This window comes from Bubalus bubalis, chromosome 3 (genome assembly GCF_019923935.1).
Source record: "Bubalus bubalis isolate 160015118507 breed Murrah chromosome 3, NDDB_SH_1, whole genome shotgun sequence".
NCBI classification, from domain to species: Eukaryota; Metazoa; Chordata; class Mammalia; order Artiodactyla; family Bovidae; genus Bubalus; species Bubalus bubalis.
This window is the reverse complement of record NC_059159.1, coordinates 161207179-161227932: the sequence shown is the minus strand read 5'-3', so window position 1 is coordinate 161227932 and position 20754 is coordinate 161207179. Positions and strand designations below refer to the sequence as shown.

Sequence of the window (20754 nt, the reverse complement as noted above, 5' to 3'; positions counted from 1 at the left end):
AAACCTGCATCTTGATACGGTAGTCATAAGCCCACTGTGGTGAAAACACTGAGCACTTTCTGTACAAAGAGACTAGAAGACAGCTCTGAGCAAGTTCCAGATGCCAGAAATAACATAATTAGATTCACATGCAGAGGACAGTCTTCCTATCACCACTCTCAACCAATTGTGTTATTCCCACCATGAAGCCACATAAGTACTGAACTTGGAGTCAGGATGGCTGGCTTCAGGTAGAAGATCTGCCACTCACCCCTGGGTGACTTAGACAAGCCCCTTACTGTTTCTGGATCTTAGATTCCATGTGTCATATGAGCAAATTGGACCACCTCTGCTCTATGGTTCCTCCCATTCTAGGATTCTATGATGTTAAGGAGACCAACTTCATGTGCTAGACAACCTACGAAACGCAAGAAGATATTTGCAAATGACGTGCCTGACAAGGGGTTAATACCCAAAATATATGAACAATTTATAAAAATGAATATCAAAAAGACAAACAATCCAATCAAAAAATGGGCAGAAGACCTAAACAGACACTTCTCTAAAGAAGCTATACTTACTATGAGCCAGGCATCCTTCTAAGGGTTTCCCTTCAGTTTTTCATTTGACCCTCAGAGCACTTTGAGGTAGGTACCTTTAATATCCCTGATTTTGTGAAAGAGAATAGTCAAGGCTTGGCTAGGGTAAGTAAACTTACTCAAGAGCCAAGAAGTAGCCAGGCAGGGGTTGAAACTGAGACAATCTGACTCAGGGCACTTTATCCTGAACACAGATGTGTGTTGGTGGCTAAGATTTGTTTAGCTCCACACAGGACACATGAAACACATTCTTTCACCATCTTCATGCTTGTGTGCCAAAACCTTCCAGAGTAAATGAGATGTTGAAAATGCAAAACACTCTGCTGTCAAATCCTTCCACTCCTAAGATAGGAAGCCTCTTACAAAATCCGGGGGCATCTCCCAATTCCAAACAAATAGGTCCAGGCTGGACTGGAACCTTCAGTAACGCCTGGTGAACCAATATAGTCTTCTACTTTAATCCCCGTGGGAGACATTTCTGGGGGACTAAATGATAAGGCGAGAAAATGCAGAACATTTCGCTCCCATTTTCATTGCAGAGGGACTACTTGAAATGAGGCGGCAACTGGGAAAGCGCTCAATTCACCACATTGGGATCATGAAAACTCTCTAAATCCGGGCTTCTCGATATCAGAATATATCTCCCTAAAATTAGACGACAGGAAGAGAAAAGAGCAGAGATGTCCATTACGTTGACGGCCCAATTCTAGGAAGGTACCGCGAGGCCTGGAGGAAAGATCCCTCCGCAGGAAGGAGGCGGGGCTACTGTCTGGACCTGGCTATAAGCAACTTTCCCATTGGCTCCTTGCAGGTCTCTGAGCAGCAGCCCACAGAGACAGCAGAGGAGCTGGGGCAAAAGTGCATACAGCTGTGGGGATGGCAAACGTAAAATGAAGTAGGATGCACAAAAACAGACAACATGATGTTTCTGATAACAACAAACGACTGCGAACTGAGGTACACACCTTTTATGACTTTGGCCAATTGGGTTTTTGTTTTCTTTAGATACCGACCTCAGGAGAATATCTGTATCTCCCAGATAAATATAGCATTTAAAAATATAATATAAATCAAACTAATGTTTTGTAGGAAAATTTAGACAATACACAAAGAAATAAAATGAACAGCTGAATTTCCCTTCACTCCATCTCCATCAATTTCTTTCCTTTAGACTTTCTATGTATCCTACTTGGGGAAAAAATAATGAATCTATCAACCTGTTACCCATATGCAGCTTTTATTCTGTACATAAAAGCAATCATACCATAGGTGTCCTATTTTCAGCTTACTCTTTCTATGCCATTTTCCCCATTGGGTCCCTCCACCACCCTTGTAACTGCCACATGGGAGTTCACAAATGTCCCTTAACTTCTTTTACCAGTCTTTTGTTAACAGATTTAGGTGGTTCCCGGGTGTTTTATTTGCTGTTATAACCTGGGATGCAATGAATCTTCTTCTACATATATGTACTTTTTGACAATATCCAGAGGGTACATTTCCAGCAGCACAACTGCTGTGTCAAAGGATTTGAGCATCTAAAACTTGAATAGGTCCAAACTACCCTCTTCAAAACACTTTCTCCGTGTTTTAAATGATATAAATCTGATTTGAAAACAGGACTCAAACAACTAATAAGAGTTTTGATGATTTTTCCCCCCTTTATGAGTCATATCCTTAGTGACCCAGGGGCATTTTAAATGAAAGAAAATATCTATCATCTTATTAATAACTGTAAGCTGTTCTTAAAACACACGGGTGATCTGTCCTTATCATAGACTACTACTCTATGTTTTCAGGTTTAAAAAATGATTTTTTTTACCTCATAAACAAGTCTGTTATGACTCCATCAGTTTTCTAGAAGGAACCAAATTTGTACTTCTTTTCCTTGCACTGTTAATATTAGAGTTATCTCATAGCTAAGTTGTGCCCACTTATCCATAATGAAAGAGGATCTATTCCTTCTGCTGTTGTTGCTATTCTCCATGATTTAAAATACAAAATTTTCCATCTACCAAAATAATCTCTAGGTGGACTAAAGCAATGTAAAAACTGGAAACATGAGAAAATAGAATGACTATCTGATTTTAGGGTAGAAAAGGCCTTTAAAAACAAAGCACAGGAAGAAATCTGGTGGTCCAGTGGTTAAGACTTTGCCTTCCAATGTGGGGGGCACAGGTTTGATCCCTGGTCAAGGAACTAAGATCCCACATGCCACGAAGTGCTGAACAACAAATGGCATTAGAAAACTTGAATATCTCTATGCAAAAGAAAAAAAAAAAAAAAGCAACAACAACAACTGATCATATCTTGCACCATATACAAAGACTGACTCAGAATGGATTACAGACCTAAAATATAAAAACTCTTAATAAAGAATAAAAAAGAAAGAAACCACAAAGAACAAAAGTGATACACTTCATTACATAAAACTTAAATTAAAGCTTTGCTTTTTATGGTACCAACCACAGATAGCAACTCAAAGGCAAGTGCCACCTGCAACATATATATGTCAAAAGACTAAGACCTGTAGTAAATATAGGGTTCTTATAAATCAATATGATTTATAGAGAAAGATATAAACAGTTCAATATAGGAAAAAGAACAAAATATAGGGGAAGTCTTCAACATTATTAATAAACAAAGAAATAAAAATTAAGGATTGAGGTGTCACATTCCACCTATGAAATGCATTCTCTCCACCCCACCAAAGTATATTTTAAAGTATCATGTGTTCTGTGTTGGGGAGGGTGTGAAACAAAAGACCCTCTCTGTAATCTGTCAGAATTATAATGAATAGTTATAAAAGTATAACTCTGTTGGAATTATAAATTGTCTTTCCAGACGGCTATTTCAAAAGTTTTGATCCACTTTATCAGAAAGAGTTTACTAGAGAAAATGCTCTTCAATATGTTTGAAGATTTTTGTAAAGAACATTCAATACAGAGCTATATGCAAGAGCAAAAAAAAAAAAATCAAAGCAGCAAATAATTGGTTAAATAAGATGACATCTTACAAACCACCCAATGACTCCCCTTTTGACTTGAAATAAAATCAAAGCAAGCCCATTCCTGGTCCATTGCCTGCCTTTCTCAGGCCCCTCACCTTGTCCCTCTCTCCTCCTCACTTTCCACTCTAGCCACATTGGCCTTACCCGGAGATCTGCCATGAAAGAGGCATGGAGGGCAGGCAGGCAGGGTGGGATCCCCCTAAGTCTGGCTCAGAATCAAGGGGAACTTTGCTCTTCCTTTGCCATTATTCCCCATGCGCTAATCTCCCTGGGGAACCCTCCAGAGTTCTGGCTGCAGTCTGGGGCAAGATGCAAGATCTCTGGCTATTAATACCACCTAAGTGGTGCCCTGACCCCATTATTAACATCTGACTTCCAGTCTCATCCAGTTCTTAACACGCATGAGCAGCTGGATGCCACCACACTTTACCTTAATTCTTCCCCCAGTGCAAAACCCTAGATGACCATTAAGATCACCCGAGAGGAACATTAAAAAGTACCAAGCCCAGGCCCCACCTCCAGAGACTTTGATTTTATCGTTCTGGGCATTGGAGGAAGCTGTAAACGCTCCCAGGAAGTTTTAATGTCAGCCAAGGTGGAAAATCATTGCTGGGCATGTGGTAATCTCATGGTCCAGGCTGATAAGCAGTTCCTATGGCTTAAGCTGGTTTGAGCTCTTTCTTCATCAGTTTGAAATAAGCTATTTGGTTAAATTTTAGAAGACAGCACTGGGTCGGTCATTTTTCTATTTTAGCAATTATGTCCTTGCTTCCTTTGCTCTTCAGAGTCTGGGTTTCAACCACAGGTTAATGGGGGTTTTGACACAGGCCTTGGAGAGCTTGTTCTGATCATGTGGCTTTCAAGAGTCGACACTGCTTTATTATTGTAGGATTTATCAGCTGGTATCTCCTGTCTCTCACCATCCTCTGATGCCCCTTCTCGGGATTAGTTTAGCTGATAATTTCTACCCTACGTCATGAATGATTAACCAGGTCAGAACGGACAAGGTGGAAGGTTGGATACCGAATCACAGAAAATGCCTCAGATGAAGATCAAATGGAATCTGGCTTTGATTTCAGGTAAACACGTTGTGTGCTTTAAAATGCTGCACTAAATTTCAAAATTCAGAAAGACAACAGTTAAGAAAAAGATTATCCTTGAGAACAGGTTTGTTCTATGCAGGCTCCACTTATGACAACTGCAAGGGCTGAGAAAGAGCAATAAATATGGCCTGAATAGGTCTTCAACTAGCTTTGAATTATAGGTGATAGATCCCACACGTGCCTCCAAAGGCTCACAGGGTCCCTCTTTGGTGACTGATGACAGCTGGAGGCAGGCAGAGGGAATCAGCTCTCATGAGGCCCTGGGAGGCCATGGGTCTTTCTCAACTGACTCAGCCTCCCTGGGGTGCCTGACACATAGTGAACAAGTGGACCATCCTATCCTCCACTGTTCCCACACTTTCCAGGGTCTTAACAGCATTTGTGTCAGGCAAGTTCCTGATCAGGGTAAAGACTGAAGAACACAGGCTAATAATGGTCTAATTTAATGGCGGGGGTGGGGGAGGGGGTGGGAAACAGTGCAAGAATGGGACATGACAAACCTGGCAAATGGCACCCCTATTATTACATAGTCCTACTTCTCATTTGCTTTTTTGACATGTGAAAGCCAACCGACTTGGAAAAGAAAAATGCTATCCAAGAAACAAGACTATATTAAGTGATGCCAAATAGTCATTTCTTGATCTGTTTTAATGGGGAAGGTGTCTATGTGCAATCCCCAGCTGGTGCCTTATATGTAGGCTCACATTGAGATGCCTGCCTCCCTAAAGAGTTATTAACGAGTGCCAGCTGGGAGTCCTGAGGCTCTGGCCCCTGCTTTTGACCCCTGGAAGATTCCCGCCTTCAAGCAGAGGACTAAAGGTACCAATAGGGCATTAGTACCAAGAGGGCGAAAGTTCGATACGGCACTGCATTTGTTAGGAAAGAAAGGACTTTGTGAACTCTGAGATCTCTCTCCCACCCTCCCCTTCCCCATCTCCCTTCCACTCCTTCTCTCAGAGTCCACGTTCCAGCCTATATCGCTCTATCCTCTAGTTTGGGAGTTGGCTAACTTGCTCTGTAAAGAGTCACAGACTAAACACTTTTGGCTTCACCGTCTCTGTCACTGCTTGAGGAACCCTGCAGGATCCTGCAGGGCCTTCCCGAGAACACACCCCACCGTGTCCCCCACCTCTCATTGGTAGAAAAGCTTTAGGTTTCTAGTCCATCCTTGAGTTCAAAGAAGAAAAATTTAATCAGAAAAGAAAAAAAATAAAAATAAAAAACAGAAACCAAAGAAAACAGTCAAGGAAGACAAAATAATAATGGTTTAGCCATAAACAAAGTCAAGGACCTTTAATTCCTCCTCAAGGGCTATAGATAATACCCTGAGCCATGTCCTTGGGTTGTTTTGCAGATACTAAACCTGCCCCCCCCCCACCTCCCAGGGGAAGAGGTTAAGGGCATGCTGACACGAGCACGTAGACCCGAACTGGTTGGAACCAGAAGGTTAATGATTGAAGTCCTGAAACTCTTCACCCTGTTCCCTCCACACCAACTAGTCAGAAGGAGGGGTTCCCTGAAAGTCATCAGGGAGTTTAGGGTTTTGGAGCATGAGCTGCCCATTCTTGCATGGCCCTGAGATAAATGCTACACTTTTCTTCACCACAACCCAGTATCAGTAGATTAGCTTTAATATTCATCGGATGAGTAGACCCCATGTATGCCTTGGTACTCAGCTCTGCCCTTGTAGCAAAAAGCAGCTACACACAATACAGGAACAAATGGGCATGGCTGTTCTCCATTTGGCCAACGGCTGTAGTTTGCAGACCCCTGGCTCCAGGTATCAGCACTCAATCATGCCAGGCTTCTCTGGCAGCTCAGTGGTAAAATAAATGCCTGCCAGTGCAGGAGACACAGGGTCGATACCTGGGTGTGGAAGATCTCACATATTACAGGGCAGCTAAGTCCATGTGCCACAACTCTTAGGCCTGTGCTCTAGAGCCTGAGGAGAAGGCAGTGGCACCCCACTCCAGACTCTTGCCTGGAGAATCCCATGGATGGAGGAGCCTGGTGGACTGCAGTCCATGGGGTCTCGAAGAGTCTGACACGACTGAGCGACTTCGCTTTCACTTTTTACTTCCACGCATTGGTGAAGGAAATGGCAACCCACTCCAGTGTTCTTGCCTGGAAAATCCCAGAGACGGGGGAGTCTGGTGGGCTGCCGTCTATGGGGTCACACACAGTCGGACACGACTGAAGCGACTTAGCAGCAGCAGCAGCAAGAGCCTGAAAACTGCAACTACTGAAGCCTGTGTGCCACTGCAGTGAGAAGCCTGCACACTGCAAGTAGAGAGTAGCCCCTACTTGCTGCAACTAGCAAAAAGCCCACCCAGCAACGAAGACCCAGCACAGCCTAAATAAATACACAAATAAAACTTTATATATATAAGAACCAGTCATTCCTGAGTTCTGCTATTGAGCTCTAGGAGGCTGAAGTCTGATCAACAAACTGTGTGTGCATTTGAGGTGGTGGTGGTGCTAGTTAGGCTTAGCTTACGTAGGTAAGCCACAGGGAAAGGAAACATGAGAAATACAAGGTCTCATGAGTCTTGAATTGGTGCACGCCTTATACCTAGATGAAAAGAGAGGTCAGGAAGGACTTAGCGGGAGGATTCCCACTGAGTAATAAGTGCACCTGGAACTGTCAGGTGTTTTTCAAGTCTTGCAACAGAGAAGAAGGTTGCATGGTCCCTACTTTGCAGCTGCTGCTGCTGCTGCTGCTAAGTCGCTTTAGTCGTGTCCGATTCTGTGCGACCCCATAGACGGCAGCCCACCAGGCTCCCCTGTCCCTGGTATTCTCCAGGCAAGAACACTGGAGTGGGTTGCCATTTCCTTCTCCAATGCATGAAAGTGGAAAGTGAAAGTGAAGTCGCTCAGTCGTGTCAGACTCTTAGCAACCCCATGGACTGCAGCCTGCCAGGCTCCTCCGTCCATGGGATTTTCCAGGCAAGAGTACTGGAGTGGGGTGCCATTGCCTTCTCCACTACTTTGCAGAGGAAGAAGCTAAGGCTCAGATGAGTGAAAGCCCGGAGCACAGAGGAAGTGATGGTGCAGGTATTTGCACCCAGCTCTGTCTCTGAGCCTTCACTGTGTTTTCCCCAAACCCAAGACTTTGTTGATAAGGGTAGTTGGGTGTGGAGCCTTCTCCATTCTAACACTGGCATCCTCCCTTACAAAGGTTAGTGCAGGCCAGCCAACAGAGGTAAACTCAGGCAAGAAAGAACCACCATGGTCAGAGACTTCTCGTATGATGCTGGATGCTCACCAAGGAGGAGGCCCCACCTGGGAACCTTTTTTCTTTGATCTCTGCAGCAGCCAGGAGGAACACCTACCTGCTGCTCACTTCCCTTCCTCTAGAGGCAGGTCCCTATTATGGTAGGTACTCCCCTGGGTGCCATGAGCTTCTCTCCCAGCCTAGACCTCTCCTTTCTTTCACTGATGTCCTTTCTCCATTCCAGAATCCAATCCAGGATCCACACTGCACCTGGTGCCTTTCTATTTGATGACTAAGGATGGCACTCCCCTTCAGTCCTTACACGATGGGCTTTGAAAAAGGAGGAAATGGCTCTCGGGCCAATGAGATGCTGGGTTTCTCGCTTTCCTTTTCTGTTTACTTTCTTTGAGTAAAATTACTGCTCTGGGTCTCAGTTTGCTGGTGTGTAAAACAGAGCTAGTAAAAGAACTGATTTCACAGGATTGTTGTGAAAATTAAATAATTCTGGAAAGGTGCTTGGCTGAAGGCTGGGCATACTATGCACTCAGTAAATGTTAGCTACTGAGATCCTCCCTTAACAGTGACAGGAGTGACTGAATCCTGTGTTCAGATTCACCCACGCATGAATGGCCAGGAGTCAGCTGGAGGAGCAGACCCCACATCTGAAAAATGTAGTTTCTGTGTACAACCCACAAAAGCACAGGGTGTGGTTGTTGGGATCCAGAACCACAGCTTTGAATCTTAGCTGCGGCTTCTTGACTGTGTCTGGTGGATGGAAGCCGGGGCTGTGACAGCTGTGTGGTGGTGACAGAAGAAAGCCCCTCATGGGCAGCCAGCTGGTCTCGTCCTGGCTCCTACAAATGATTGGAGCTCCACATGAATAGCTGGAGTGGGAACAGACCCTAGGGTAGCATAAGCTTTGGATGTACCTCGTACCAAAAATCAAACCAACAACTCTTTCATCAGCAAGGTTCACTTAAGTACTATGAACTCCATTCCAGGGAGGAAGAGGATGAAAATCAACACTGCTGGCCCTCGTGTGATGCGTGCCAGAAGTGAAAGTTGCTCAATCGTGTCTGACTCTTTGTGACCCCGTGGACTATACAGTCCATGGCATTCTCCAGGCCAGAATACCGGAGTGAGTAGCCTTTCCCTTCTCCAGGGGATCTTCTCAACCCTCCCTGTACATATATTATACATCAGAGTGGTCTTCAATTTTTTTTTTCTTTTTCTGTAAATATTTTGAGTATGTACCACCTGAATACATACAAATAATAGATTAACAAAGTCTACATGCAAACCAGTCAATTCTAAAGAAAATCAACCCTGAATATATATTGGAAGCCCTGATGCTGAAACTCCAATACTTTGGCCACCTGATGCAAAGAACTGACTCATCAGAAAAGACCCTGATGCTGGGAAAGATTGAGGGCAGGAGGAAAAGGGGGGCGACAGAGGATATGGTTGGAAGGCATCACCAACTCAATGGACATGAGTTTGAGCAAACTCCAGGAGATGGTGAAGGACAAGGAAGCCTGGTGTGCTGCAGTCCACGGGACTGCAAAGAGTCAGACACGACTTAGTGACTGAATAACAATGAAAAACAATATACACCAGTGAACTAACATGTACATTATGGAATAGGCATAAATGAGTGTTTAAGATGGGTAATTTGTAGATGAAATAAGAAACGTGTTAAATCAGTTCAAAACTCACAGGACTGTCCATATGAGTACAGGTAAGTGGTGAGTTCAAAAAGTCTTCCATTCTGCTGGGGATCCTCAGCCAGACTGGGAGGTCTGTATCAGCACACGTCATGCTGAATTCATCTTTGTAAACTCCAGACCCATTATGGCGTCTACCACACAGCAGGTGCTCAAAAAGCTGATTTTAAAAGGTGAGTCACTTTGCCTTTAGTGGAGCATGCTGGCTGGGCAACAACCCTGGCATGAAGACCAGAGGGCACCTGCCCCAAGGACAGCAGGTTTTGCAGGGCTGGAAGGAACCCAAAAGCCTAGAGGAGAATATCCCAAAAAGTCATCTACTCATGTCCAGCATCACAATGCGTATCTCCAGGCCACACACGCCTCTCTAGGGAGGGGGCTCAGGAACAGCAATTTTGAACAAGCTCTTATGTGAGAAACACATCAGAACTGTGTCAGGTAATCTGTGACCAAGGAGTGGTTTCGCTGGGATCAAGGACGTGTGGGGCTTGTGAAAGCTTTGTCCCTAGTGCTGTGGGAGTTTCTGGATCAGAAATCTGTATTTGTGAAAGTCTTCTTCTGTCTGGGTCCTTCCATGAAGGCATGGAAATTAAATGAGAAATTCAATTTCTAGGTATAATTTTCTTAACTTTAACATTCCTTTCAAACACAGAAATTGGCTTTGGATTATTATTAGGCAGGAAAGAGGGACTCGTGTAAGCCATGAGACTAAGTAAGAAAGTTCCAGAAAGCTATTAACCTTCAGTTGAGCACCTTGTGTGAGTCCAACCCTGTGCCACATGCCGACATGGATTTAATCCTCATAACACAACATCCTTAGGAACTGAGCGTGGTTACCATCATCCCTATTTCACAGGTAGTGAAACTGAGGCTTATAAACACTAAGTAACTTGGCCACCTTTATAATATACTTCAGTAGGTGAATGAACCAGGATTCAAACTTAGGCAGTGAGACCTGCAAATCTCAAGCCTGGACCGTCTCCAGCACCTTCCATGCAGCCCAAACAGCCCAAATGCCAGATCCCATGAGAAGATCAGAGTCTTGCTTCTGCACGCACCAAATCTTTACACTGGCCCAGCGCTGCCAATTAGGGAGGCTTCCCTGTGTCACATGCCAGTGAGTGGAGGTGGGGCACAGCAGTTATAATGACATAGAAAGAATCCGTCAGATTTCCCCCAAAAGGAAATATTTACACCCTGGATGGTTGGTTGGCTTCCAGTCTGTGGCTTTCAAATTTGTAAGGCTCTACTGCTTAAAAATAATTAGCTCTTTAAATTTAACTGACGGCTCCAGTCACCCTAAACGAGGTTGTTTTAGATTATTTTCTCTACCAAGACAAAAGATAACTAATTTGGCAATTTAAAAGTTAGTGTTCTATACTGCCTAAGACAGTTGGCTCATCAGAGAAATGGACTGATGACATTGAGCACTAAAAAGCTCAATGTTTTCCAGTAATTACCTAGAAATGCTGGGCATATCAATTATAAACAACTAAAAGGGCCTGCATAATTTTAGGCATCTTTATTCTGTTCCTCTAACTGCATCTGTCACTAATTTTGTGCTAAGTCCGGAAAGCAGCCCATTATCTCAAGGCCTGCAGAAAACTCCCAGAAGATAGAAAGCATGTCAACCTCCCTCAGGGAACTGGCTTTGCTGGGAACGTTTTTATTGTGATTTTTTAGAAGTTACCCAGCTTCATTTGATAGGTATCCACATAGCTGGACAGACGGTAACATAAGGGTGTCAAGTGATGATTTAGCTTGTCCAAAGTTACCCCAAATCATCAGGCCAGGAGCCAGTGGGGAGAGGAGGCTCAAAGATGAAGGAGGTGCACTCTCTGGACCCTGGGGGAAGAGTTCTTACCTGCGAACACCCTAATACAGAACAAGGTTCAGTCTCAGAGAGGCACCCATGGCGGTGGGCTGGAGATGGGGCAAGGAAGGAAATTTTACATGGGCAAAAATACACGCCCTGTATGTGAGTGTATGTGAGTGTGTATGTTGACATAAAGGTGAACACTCCTGTACATGACATGTGTGTGAACACTCCTGTACATGTACGTGTTGTTGGGGGAGAGTATAGTCACCCATGGGAAAGAAATGACTTCATTGGAACCCCTACTCTAAACACCTCCTAATTCCATCAGCAGGTTTTCTCTCCAAGGTTCTGGGAACCCAAAGACTCACAATCCACTCCTTTTCCTGACATATAACCCCTAAACCTGATGTTCCACCTAAATCTGGGGTGGTGCCCAGGAGTCTCCACCAGCCTTCATTTTGTGCCAGTTTTAAGAGCTGCAATGAGAGGAAGTATAGACTTTGGGTTGAGACAGACCTGGGTTCCAGTCCAGACTTTGTCAATACTGACTCTGTGACTCAGGGGTTCCTGAACTTCTGTCACAACTTTGGCCCGATGGAGAGAGCTGTCCCTTCCACTAAGGACTGGCATGTAATTAAACACAGCATACAATGTCCAGCGGGCACTAAAAACCAAGCATCCTATCCTCTCTCCTTTTCCCTCAAGGCCATTCTGTTATTCCAGCCCAGATTTGGAACTATTGGCCAAGACTTTTCCATCCAAATTAAAATTTTAAAAACCATTCCTTTATTAAATGGAACTGCTGCTTAGCTGAAACCATTGCGTATTCTTTCCTTTTCCTTAACAGTTTTCTCTGACCAGTACAGGAAAGGAAGGCATAAAAAGGCTTTGCTCAACCTCGGCCAGCAGCTGGACCAAGATCAGAATCCTAGGCCTAGAGATGTTTTGGTGATCAAACATTAGCACCAGCCCTTTATCTGGTAAACAGACCTGACATCCCTTCAGCCCTACACACACACACACACACACACACACACACACACAGCGTGTTCAAAAAACCTGCCAACCCTAAAGTCTATCCGGACAACAAATTTTGTGTCTCCAAGAATGTCATTGTCTGTTTCTAGTCTGTGTATAAGGTGAAATTCATCAAAATTATCCTTCAGAATCCATTAAAATATCCATAAGGCATCTGGCAGCAGTGTCTCACATGGAGTTCAATGCAATCGCCTCTTCCTCCTACTAGGAGCCAAGTCGTCGCCTTTTTGTTTGACCATCAGATAAAGAAGCTGGCTTGTTGTTTAGGAGCTGAGAAGAATGAAAAACAGACTTGCATCTTTAAACACTAAAATCATAAACAGAGGCCAGTAGAGATTTCAGCAAATGTATCCATCTTCTACCTGATACTGACCAGGCAGGGCACAAGCTCACAAAGAATCATTCACACTATTCAAATAGATCATTATTTTTCCTTCTCTCAATCTCACCTTTCTTTCAGTTTTTTATCTGTTTGCCTAACTGAACTCACTTAATGTTAAATGTTTGCATGATCAAATTCTAAATCAAGGTTTATTTTGTATTGACTCTTTTCATAAAAATTAATGTTTGATCGAAGGATGGATTTTTATAAGTGAACAGGATTACCAAGCAAAACCGGTTATCTCAGTCCTGAGACCTTAATCAAGGACACTGAAAAATTTGCTTGAGCACACTCTAAATGATGCTCTGGCTGGGATACAAGATGTATAGCTTGGATTTAAAAAAAAAAAAACAGAGAGAAAGAGAAAGGAGCAGGACAGATTTTAAAACTGTGAAATGAATGACTTCTGTAGGTGCACCAAAAAAACCTTCATACATCTTCATCCCAGAATGCTGGGGCAAATGGAAAACTTTTAACCTCAGCTTTTATTCTCTCTCCACAGTGAGCAGGGCAGTCCCAAGGTTCCTTGAATTAAATTTGGCATAAACACCTACAGTGTGGCTTGCTCTTTGCTCCAGGGTGCTGGGGAAATTAAGGCAAACAGGTCACTCTCCTGGTCCTCAAGGCACTATCTAGTTGAGAAAAGCAGGTAAGGAGATAATAAAGACACTAAATGTTATGGATATAACAGGACACATTTGGATGGGATACAAAATATGGAATTGTGAAAGAGGATGGCCCTAGGGCCTTAAAGGTGAGGTGATACAACAGGGTCTGTGCTCTCCAGGCCAATGGAGAAATGAGGTGGACATCTCAGGGAAAGCAGAGCCTATACAAATAACTAAGTTTAACCATGAGGAATTTTTGTATCTTAAAAATTTCTTTAAATAAGTAAGCAATATTTCTTCTGTGTGTTAGTGGCTATGAACAAGAGCTGAAGCAGAAAATAAACTCCTATGAAATTGATAACTAAAGCATTAGAAAATGAATCATATTTCTTGCACCTAACTCGATAATTTGGGGGGAAAATAGAGTACATTCACAGAAAAAGCTCTACATTCCATCACTATATCATCACCTTTTAGAAAGACTCTTTCAAGATCTATTTTCTAATCACTATAAATTGAGCTTATTTTAGGTCTGTTTCTGAAGAGTTACTGTGTTCCCTTTAAATTATTGATTCACAAACAGATATTATTCTTTCCATAAGGTCAGACAACATGAACCCATGAGATCAATGTCACAAGAATCACCATCTCTTAAGAAATCCCAAAGTGCAATTTCTCTCTATGAACACATCATCTATATGAAATGAATTCCCATTTTGTGAAGTCAGGGTGAAAGTCAAACAAAAAACTTTGGTTACCAGTACAGCTGCACCAGTAGATAGAGTTATTGTACATCTATCATTCTTACATTACAGAGCAGGCTTGAAATGATTCAGAAACGGTGCAGAGAAACTCACATGAACAGATGCCTTGTCTGGCCTGTCAATAAATCACTGACTGACATTTGATGAGCAGAACTAGACTACAATATTGCTCTGATTCAAGGAGCTTCATGCATGGATTCATCCTGAGGAAATAAACATGGCCACTCCATATCTGTCCTATAAATTCAAAGTACAGGTATAGAAGGCATTTTGATCATGTCACATGGAAAGCTGGAATGAGGATAAGATATCTCTTTATTAATTAGGAGATAACCTGGTAGACTGCCATGACAAAACAAAATTAACAAATCAACCAATCTAGATTCCAAAAAGAACACAAATTCTAGTTTACCATGTTCTAGGTAACGACTACAATTCAAATGCCCTGAAATTTCTGAATTTACAGTTTTTCAATCTGTACATTGTCATGGACACTACTGATCTCATAAGATTGAAGTGAGGATTAAAAGTGATAACAATATGAAGTACTCCACATGTGGTTAGGTAGGTACTTAACAAAGGTTGGTTCCACTCCTATTGCCCTGTATGAATTAGTTATCCTGTTATTTTCTACAATGTTTGGCCTTTTTAAGGGAACAGTATGTGATCTTTGAAGGCAAAGACCTTTTTATTTCTTCTTATTATTTTTAAAGTGAATTTTTTACACTCCATGGTACACTGCACAATGCTGAAACCATAGTGCATTTCCTAGGTCAGCAAGGCTCTGGCTCCAGGGATGAATCTTCACAAACCTGTCTCCTTTGCCAGCAGCTCGTCTCGGGTAGACACATGGATACGTTCTAGCCAATGAGATGAAGGCAAAGTTTGCTGGGGAGAGGGTAATCCCTGCTGAGTACACCATCATGGAGTCCAGCAACTCATAATTTTTAAATGCACTACAGACAATTCCACAGCCTTGTGGAAAGGACCACAGCCTTGTCTAACTCAAACTATGAGCCATGCCATGTAGGGCCACCCAAGACGGGCGGGTCATGGTGGAGAGATCTGACAGAATGTGGCCCACTGGAGAAGGGAATGGCAAGCCACTTCAGTATTCTTGCCTTGAGAACCCCATGAACAGTGTGAAAAGGCAAAAAGATAGGACACTGGAAGATGAACTCCCCAGGTCGGTAGGTGCCCAATATGCTACTGGAGATCAGTGGAGAAATAACTCCAGAAAGAATGAAGGGATGGAGCCAAAGCAAAAACAACACCCAGTTGTGGATGTGACTGGTGATAGAAGTAAAATCCAATGCTGAAAAGGGCAATATTGCATAGGAACCTGGAATGTTAGGTCCATGAATCAAGGCAAACTGGAAGTGGTCAAACAGGAGACGGCAAGAGTGAACATCGACATTTTAGGAATCAGTGAACTAAAATGGACTGGAATGGGTGAATTTAACTCAGATGACCATTATATCTACTACTGTGGGCAGGAATCCCTTAGAAGAAATGGAGTAGCCATCACAGTCAACAAGAGAGTCCGAAATGCAGTACTTGGATGCAATCTCAAAAATGACAGAATGATCATAGTTCATTTCCAAGGCAAACCATTCAATATTACAGTAATCCAAGTCTATGCCCTGACCAGTAATGCTGAAGAAGCTGAAGTTGAATGGTTCTATGAAGACCTACAAGACCTTCTAGAACTAACACACCAAAAAGATGTCCTTTTCATTATAGGGGAATGGAATGCAAAAGTAGGAAGTCAAGAAACACCTGGAGTAACAGGCAAATTTGGCCTTGGAGTACAGAATGAAGCAGGGCAAAGGCTAATAGAGTTCTGCAAAGAGAACACACTTGTCACAGCAAGCACCCTCTTCCAACAACACAAGAGAAGACTCTACAAATGGACATCACCAGATGGTCAATACCAAAATCAGATTGATTATATTCTTTGCAGCCAAAGATAGAGAAGCTCTATACAGCCAGCAAAAACAAAACTGGGAGCTGACTGTGGCTCAGATCATAAACTCCTTATTGCCAAATTCCGACTGAAATTGAAGAAAGTAGGGAAAACCACTAGACCATTCAGGTATGACCTAAATCAAATCCCTTATGATTATACAGTGGAAGTGACAAATAGATTCAAGGGATTAGATCTGATAGACAGAATGCCTGAAGAACTGTAGAGGGAGGTTCATGACATTGTACAGGAGGCAGTGATCAAGACCATCCCCAAGAAAAAGAAAAGCAAAAAGGCAAATTGGTTGTCTGAGGAGGCCTTACAAATAGCTATGAAAAGAAGAGAAGTGAAAGGCAAAGGAGAAAAGGAAAGATATGCCCATTTGAATGCAGAGTTCCAAAGAATAGCAAGGAGAGATAAGAAAGCCTTCCTCAGCGATCAGTGCAAAGAAATAGAGGAAAACAATAGAATGGGAAAGATTAGAGATCTCTTCAAGAAAATTAGAGATACCAAGGCAACATTTCATGCAAAGATGGGCACAATAAAGGACAGAAATGGTAAGGACCTAACAGAAGCAGAAGATATTAAGAGGTGGCAAGAATACACAGAAGGCGGTCTGATATTCCCATCACTTGAAGAGTTTTCCAGTTTGTTGTGATCCACACAGTCAAAGGCTTTGGTGTAGTCAATAAAGCAGAAGTAGATGTTTTTCTGGAATTCTCTTGCTTTTTCAATGATCCAGTGGATACTGGCAATTTGATCTCTGGTTCCTTTGCCTTTTCTAATTTCAGCTTGAACATCGGGGATTTCTTGGTTCATGTACTGTTGACGTCTGGCTTGGAGAATTTTGAGTATTACTTTGTTAGTGTGTGAAATGAGTGACATTGTGCAGTAGTTCAAACATTCTTTGGCACTGCCTTTCTTTCAGATTGGAATTGAAGTATAGTTGACTTACTAAATTGAAACATAGTTGACTTACAATGTTTCAAGTGCAGAGCAAAGTGATTCTACTCATATGTATATGTATACATATATTCTTTTTCAGATTCTTTTCTATTATAGGATACTATAGGATATTGAATATAGTTCCCTGTGATATACAGTAGAACCTTGTGTTTATCTATTTATATACAATAGTATGCATCTGTTAATCCCAAATTTCAAGTTTATCCCCTTCTCCTTTTCCCTTTGGTGATCATAAGTTTGTTTTCTATATTTGTGAGTCTATTTCTTTTTTGTAAATAAGTTCATTTGTATCATTATTTTAGATTCTACACAAAAGTGATATCATAATATATTTGTCTTTCTCTGAGTTATTTTACTTAGTATAATAATCTATACATCCATTCATGTTGCTGCAAATGGCATTATTTCATTCTTTTTATGGCAGAGTAATAGAGAATAACTTTTCTAAACCAATGACTGTCAAACTTCTGTGATCACTGCCCACTTTGGTCAGTCTGCACCCTGCCTACACATTTCTCTTTTGCTAATTCCAGCTATCTACACAAATGCTGCATCATAGGAGCTTTGTTACTGAATAGCAGCTAGATTTTTTAGTAGAACTAAAGAGTCCTTGACTATTTAGAGTCTATGTTAATATGACAATTTGAGTTCAGAAACACCTTTGAAAACTTACTTAGTAGTTTATTCTAGAAACCCTCAGTCATATGTAAAAACTGGCATTTGATGGGACTGTTCATTATTTATCAAAGCAAGAATTTGTATTTTTATCTTAGTTTATAATCAGTCAGGAGGATATTTTGAGAATCTCGGTCCTAAAACATAATTATGTGTTGAATCAATTGTGCCCACTTAATGAAAGGTGTGAAAAACTATATGATCTCAATTTCAATCACCCCAATAGCAAGTCCTACGAGACACATCCACCCTGCACTGCCCTCCCTATTCACACTCTGAGGCAGTCCTTCTCACAAATATTGACATTTTCTTTAGCTTTCTCCTCATTCTCCCTTTTCTCCCAATTCTTACCAATTAATTCAGAGAAGTTTTTTTTTTCTCCCTATCTTCTTTTTGCAAGGCACAAAATCCAAATAATGTGAACACACGTAATTATTACTGTGTCAAAAGTATGTTTTCTAGTGCAATTACACATAACAATATACCAGTGTCTCTATCTTCTAAACTCTTGAGAGGTCCAAGAATCTCAGAATCTTCATGAAAGATTTCATCTGCTTTCTTTAGTGACTTGAATTAAACACATCTCCCTCAATCACCAACCTTCATGATTAAAAAAAGTAAACTGTTTCTTAAAATTCAAGTTTAGAATTCTACTTTATTTCACTGCTAGAGTTCTAAAACTTCTTTCTTTCCCAAGTTTTTTGGAAATATGGACTAATTTTGCTACATTATTTGTTAAAACTGATGACCGTGGACTAGTCTGGGAAGGTAACTATTTTTACATTAAAATACTAAATCACATGTCACATCTCTATAGGTTGGCAACTCCTATAGTGAAATCAATGTCTTACTTAAAAGACATCATTAACAGCAATAATATGAAAAACATAAAACAATACACCCAAGAGACCTGAACCTATATTTTATACTTTAATTACATAGCAGATGTAGCTGTTAAATTTTTTAATATTTAAAAAATTTATTGAAAAACAGTTGATTTGCAATATTGAGTTAATTTCTGCTATACAGCAAAGTGATTCAGTTATACTTTTTCATATTCTTTTCCACTACAGTTTATCACAGCATACTGAATATAGTTCCCTGGTCTATACATTAAATCTATTTATAGATGATAACTATGTAAATATTTCTAGATTTGTACTATGGCTCAAATGGGCCTCCCTGGTGGCTCAGATGGTAAAGAATCCACCTGCAATGCAGGAGACCTGGGTTTGATCCTTGGGTTGGGAAGATCCTTTGGAGGAGGGCGTGGGGACTCACTCCAGTATTCTTGCCTGGAGAATCCCCTTGGACAGAGGATCCTGGCGGGCTACAGTCCATGGGGTCGCAAAGAGTCAGACATGACTGAGCGACTAAGCGCGACACACGGCTCAAATGTGTACCCATACCTGCTTCTGAACGGCCAAACAGCTCCACTGAGTAGCAGTAAAAACCAGCCAGAGGTGGGTAAAAACTGAAAGCCATGCAAATATCAAAGCACTCTGAGGAGATTTAACAAAAGGGTCCATCTGAAGCGAGTATTTGAGCCCAAAGACACAAAGAGCCAAATATGCCAGTGCCTCAGAAAGGGAATTCAGCTAATACACCCTGTCAAAAGCAGAACAGCCCCACTGTCTCAGCTCTTCAAACTCCAGCCAAGACTTTGGAAAGAGAAAGTGACAATATCAGAGGTTATGGTCACAGAGACAAGGATAACCAAACGTCAGCAACACATAGCTGAGAACCAGAAGGGGCATCCTATCAATAGACCCTCACATAGGACACAAAGGGAGATTTGAAAAATCTGCGTTCTCTCCTATCCCCACCCCTATTACCTTGAGAGTCCAGCAGGGAGCAGAAAAGACAAAGGAGTTGAGGAAAGGAGAGCGAATTCCAAAAATGAAAGTGATGGGGCTAAGAGCAACCAGCATTGTGTTCATTAAGAGAAGTGCATGTCATTTACACCCCCACCTATCCCTTCTTCAGGCTTGGAAACTCTTGTGACATAAGCACTAAAAACCATGCTTCAAAGGTTTAAACAAATGTACAAAGTGAAAATATACTTTTTCTCCCTTGTAAAGACCATAAAGAAAAGGCACACAGCACTCAAAACCCCCCTACACACACATGCACAAAAATAATTCTTTTAAGAAACAGATTGGGAGATTATCATACTAAATGAAGTATATCAGAGCAGGACAAAATTATATGGTACTGCTTATATGTGGAATGTAAAAAAAATGATACAAATGAACTTATTTGCAAAACAGAAACAGACTCACCGATATAGAGAACAAACTTGGTTATGAAGGTGGACGGGTGGGAGAACGGATAGATTGGGAGTTGGGAATGACATGTACACGCTGCCATATTTAAAGCAGACAGCCAAGAAGGACCTATTGTATAGAACGGAACTCTGCTCAATATTCTGTAATAACCTCAATGGGAAAAGAATTGAAAAAGAATAGATACATGTATATGTAAAACTGAACCACTTTGCTATACATGTGAAACCAACACAACATTGTTAATCCATTTGCCCCTATGTGACATAAAATTGTTTTTAAAAATGGGCCAGTATTTCCATTTTGTAGATCATTTTTGAGCTTTAGTGACAGGGAATGCCAGCTTCAGAAAGCAGCCAGTTCTAGGGTCTGTGCAGCCTGATCGTAAGAAAGTTCTTTGGATTCTTCAGCCACTGTGATCACTCTGTAGTTTCCTGTCCTTTTCACTCGAGTACTAGAGAGATAACATGCCTGTTCCTTCTCCATTACTATGGCCCTTCACGTTGTTGAAAGCTGTCTCTGTGACTCTCAATGTAAACAGAAAATGAAGGTTCAGCTGGCGTAAGAACTTGTCCAAGTTTTGGTGGATCCATGACTGGATCCCAAGTATTCTGGCTCAGGTTCA

The 20754-nt window shown here is 41.8% G+C and overlaps 1 protein-coding gene across 4 annotated transcripts in view; it reads right to left on the bottom strand.

Annotated features, from left to right (window-relative positions):
• The window catches only part of PALM2AKAP2 (PALM2 and AKAP2 fusion), a 515120-nt gene that overhangs the window by 305190 nt on the left and 189176 nt on the right, over positions 1-20754 (bottom strand). The window contains exon 1 of one of the 4 annotated variants that reach the window (XM_044940415.2): positions 3730-3759. The exons of the other annotated variants lie outside the window; for them this stretch is intronic. Coding sequence (XP_044796350.1) covers positions 3730-3744 — 15 coding nt within the window. The 5' untranslated portion in view covers positions 3745-3759. Of the gene's footprint in view, positions 1-3729; positions 3760-20754 lie in introns of those variants that run through there. 4 annotated transcript variants of the gene reach the window in all.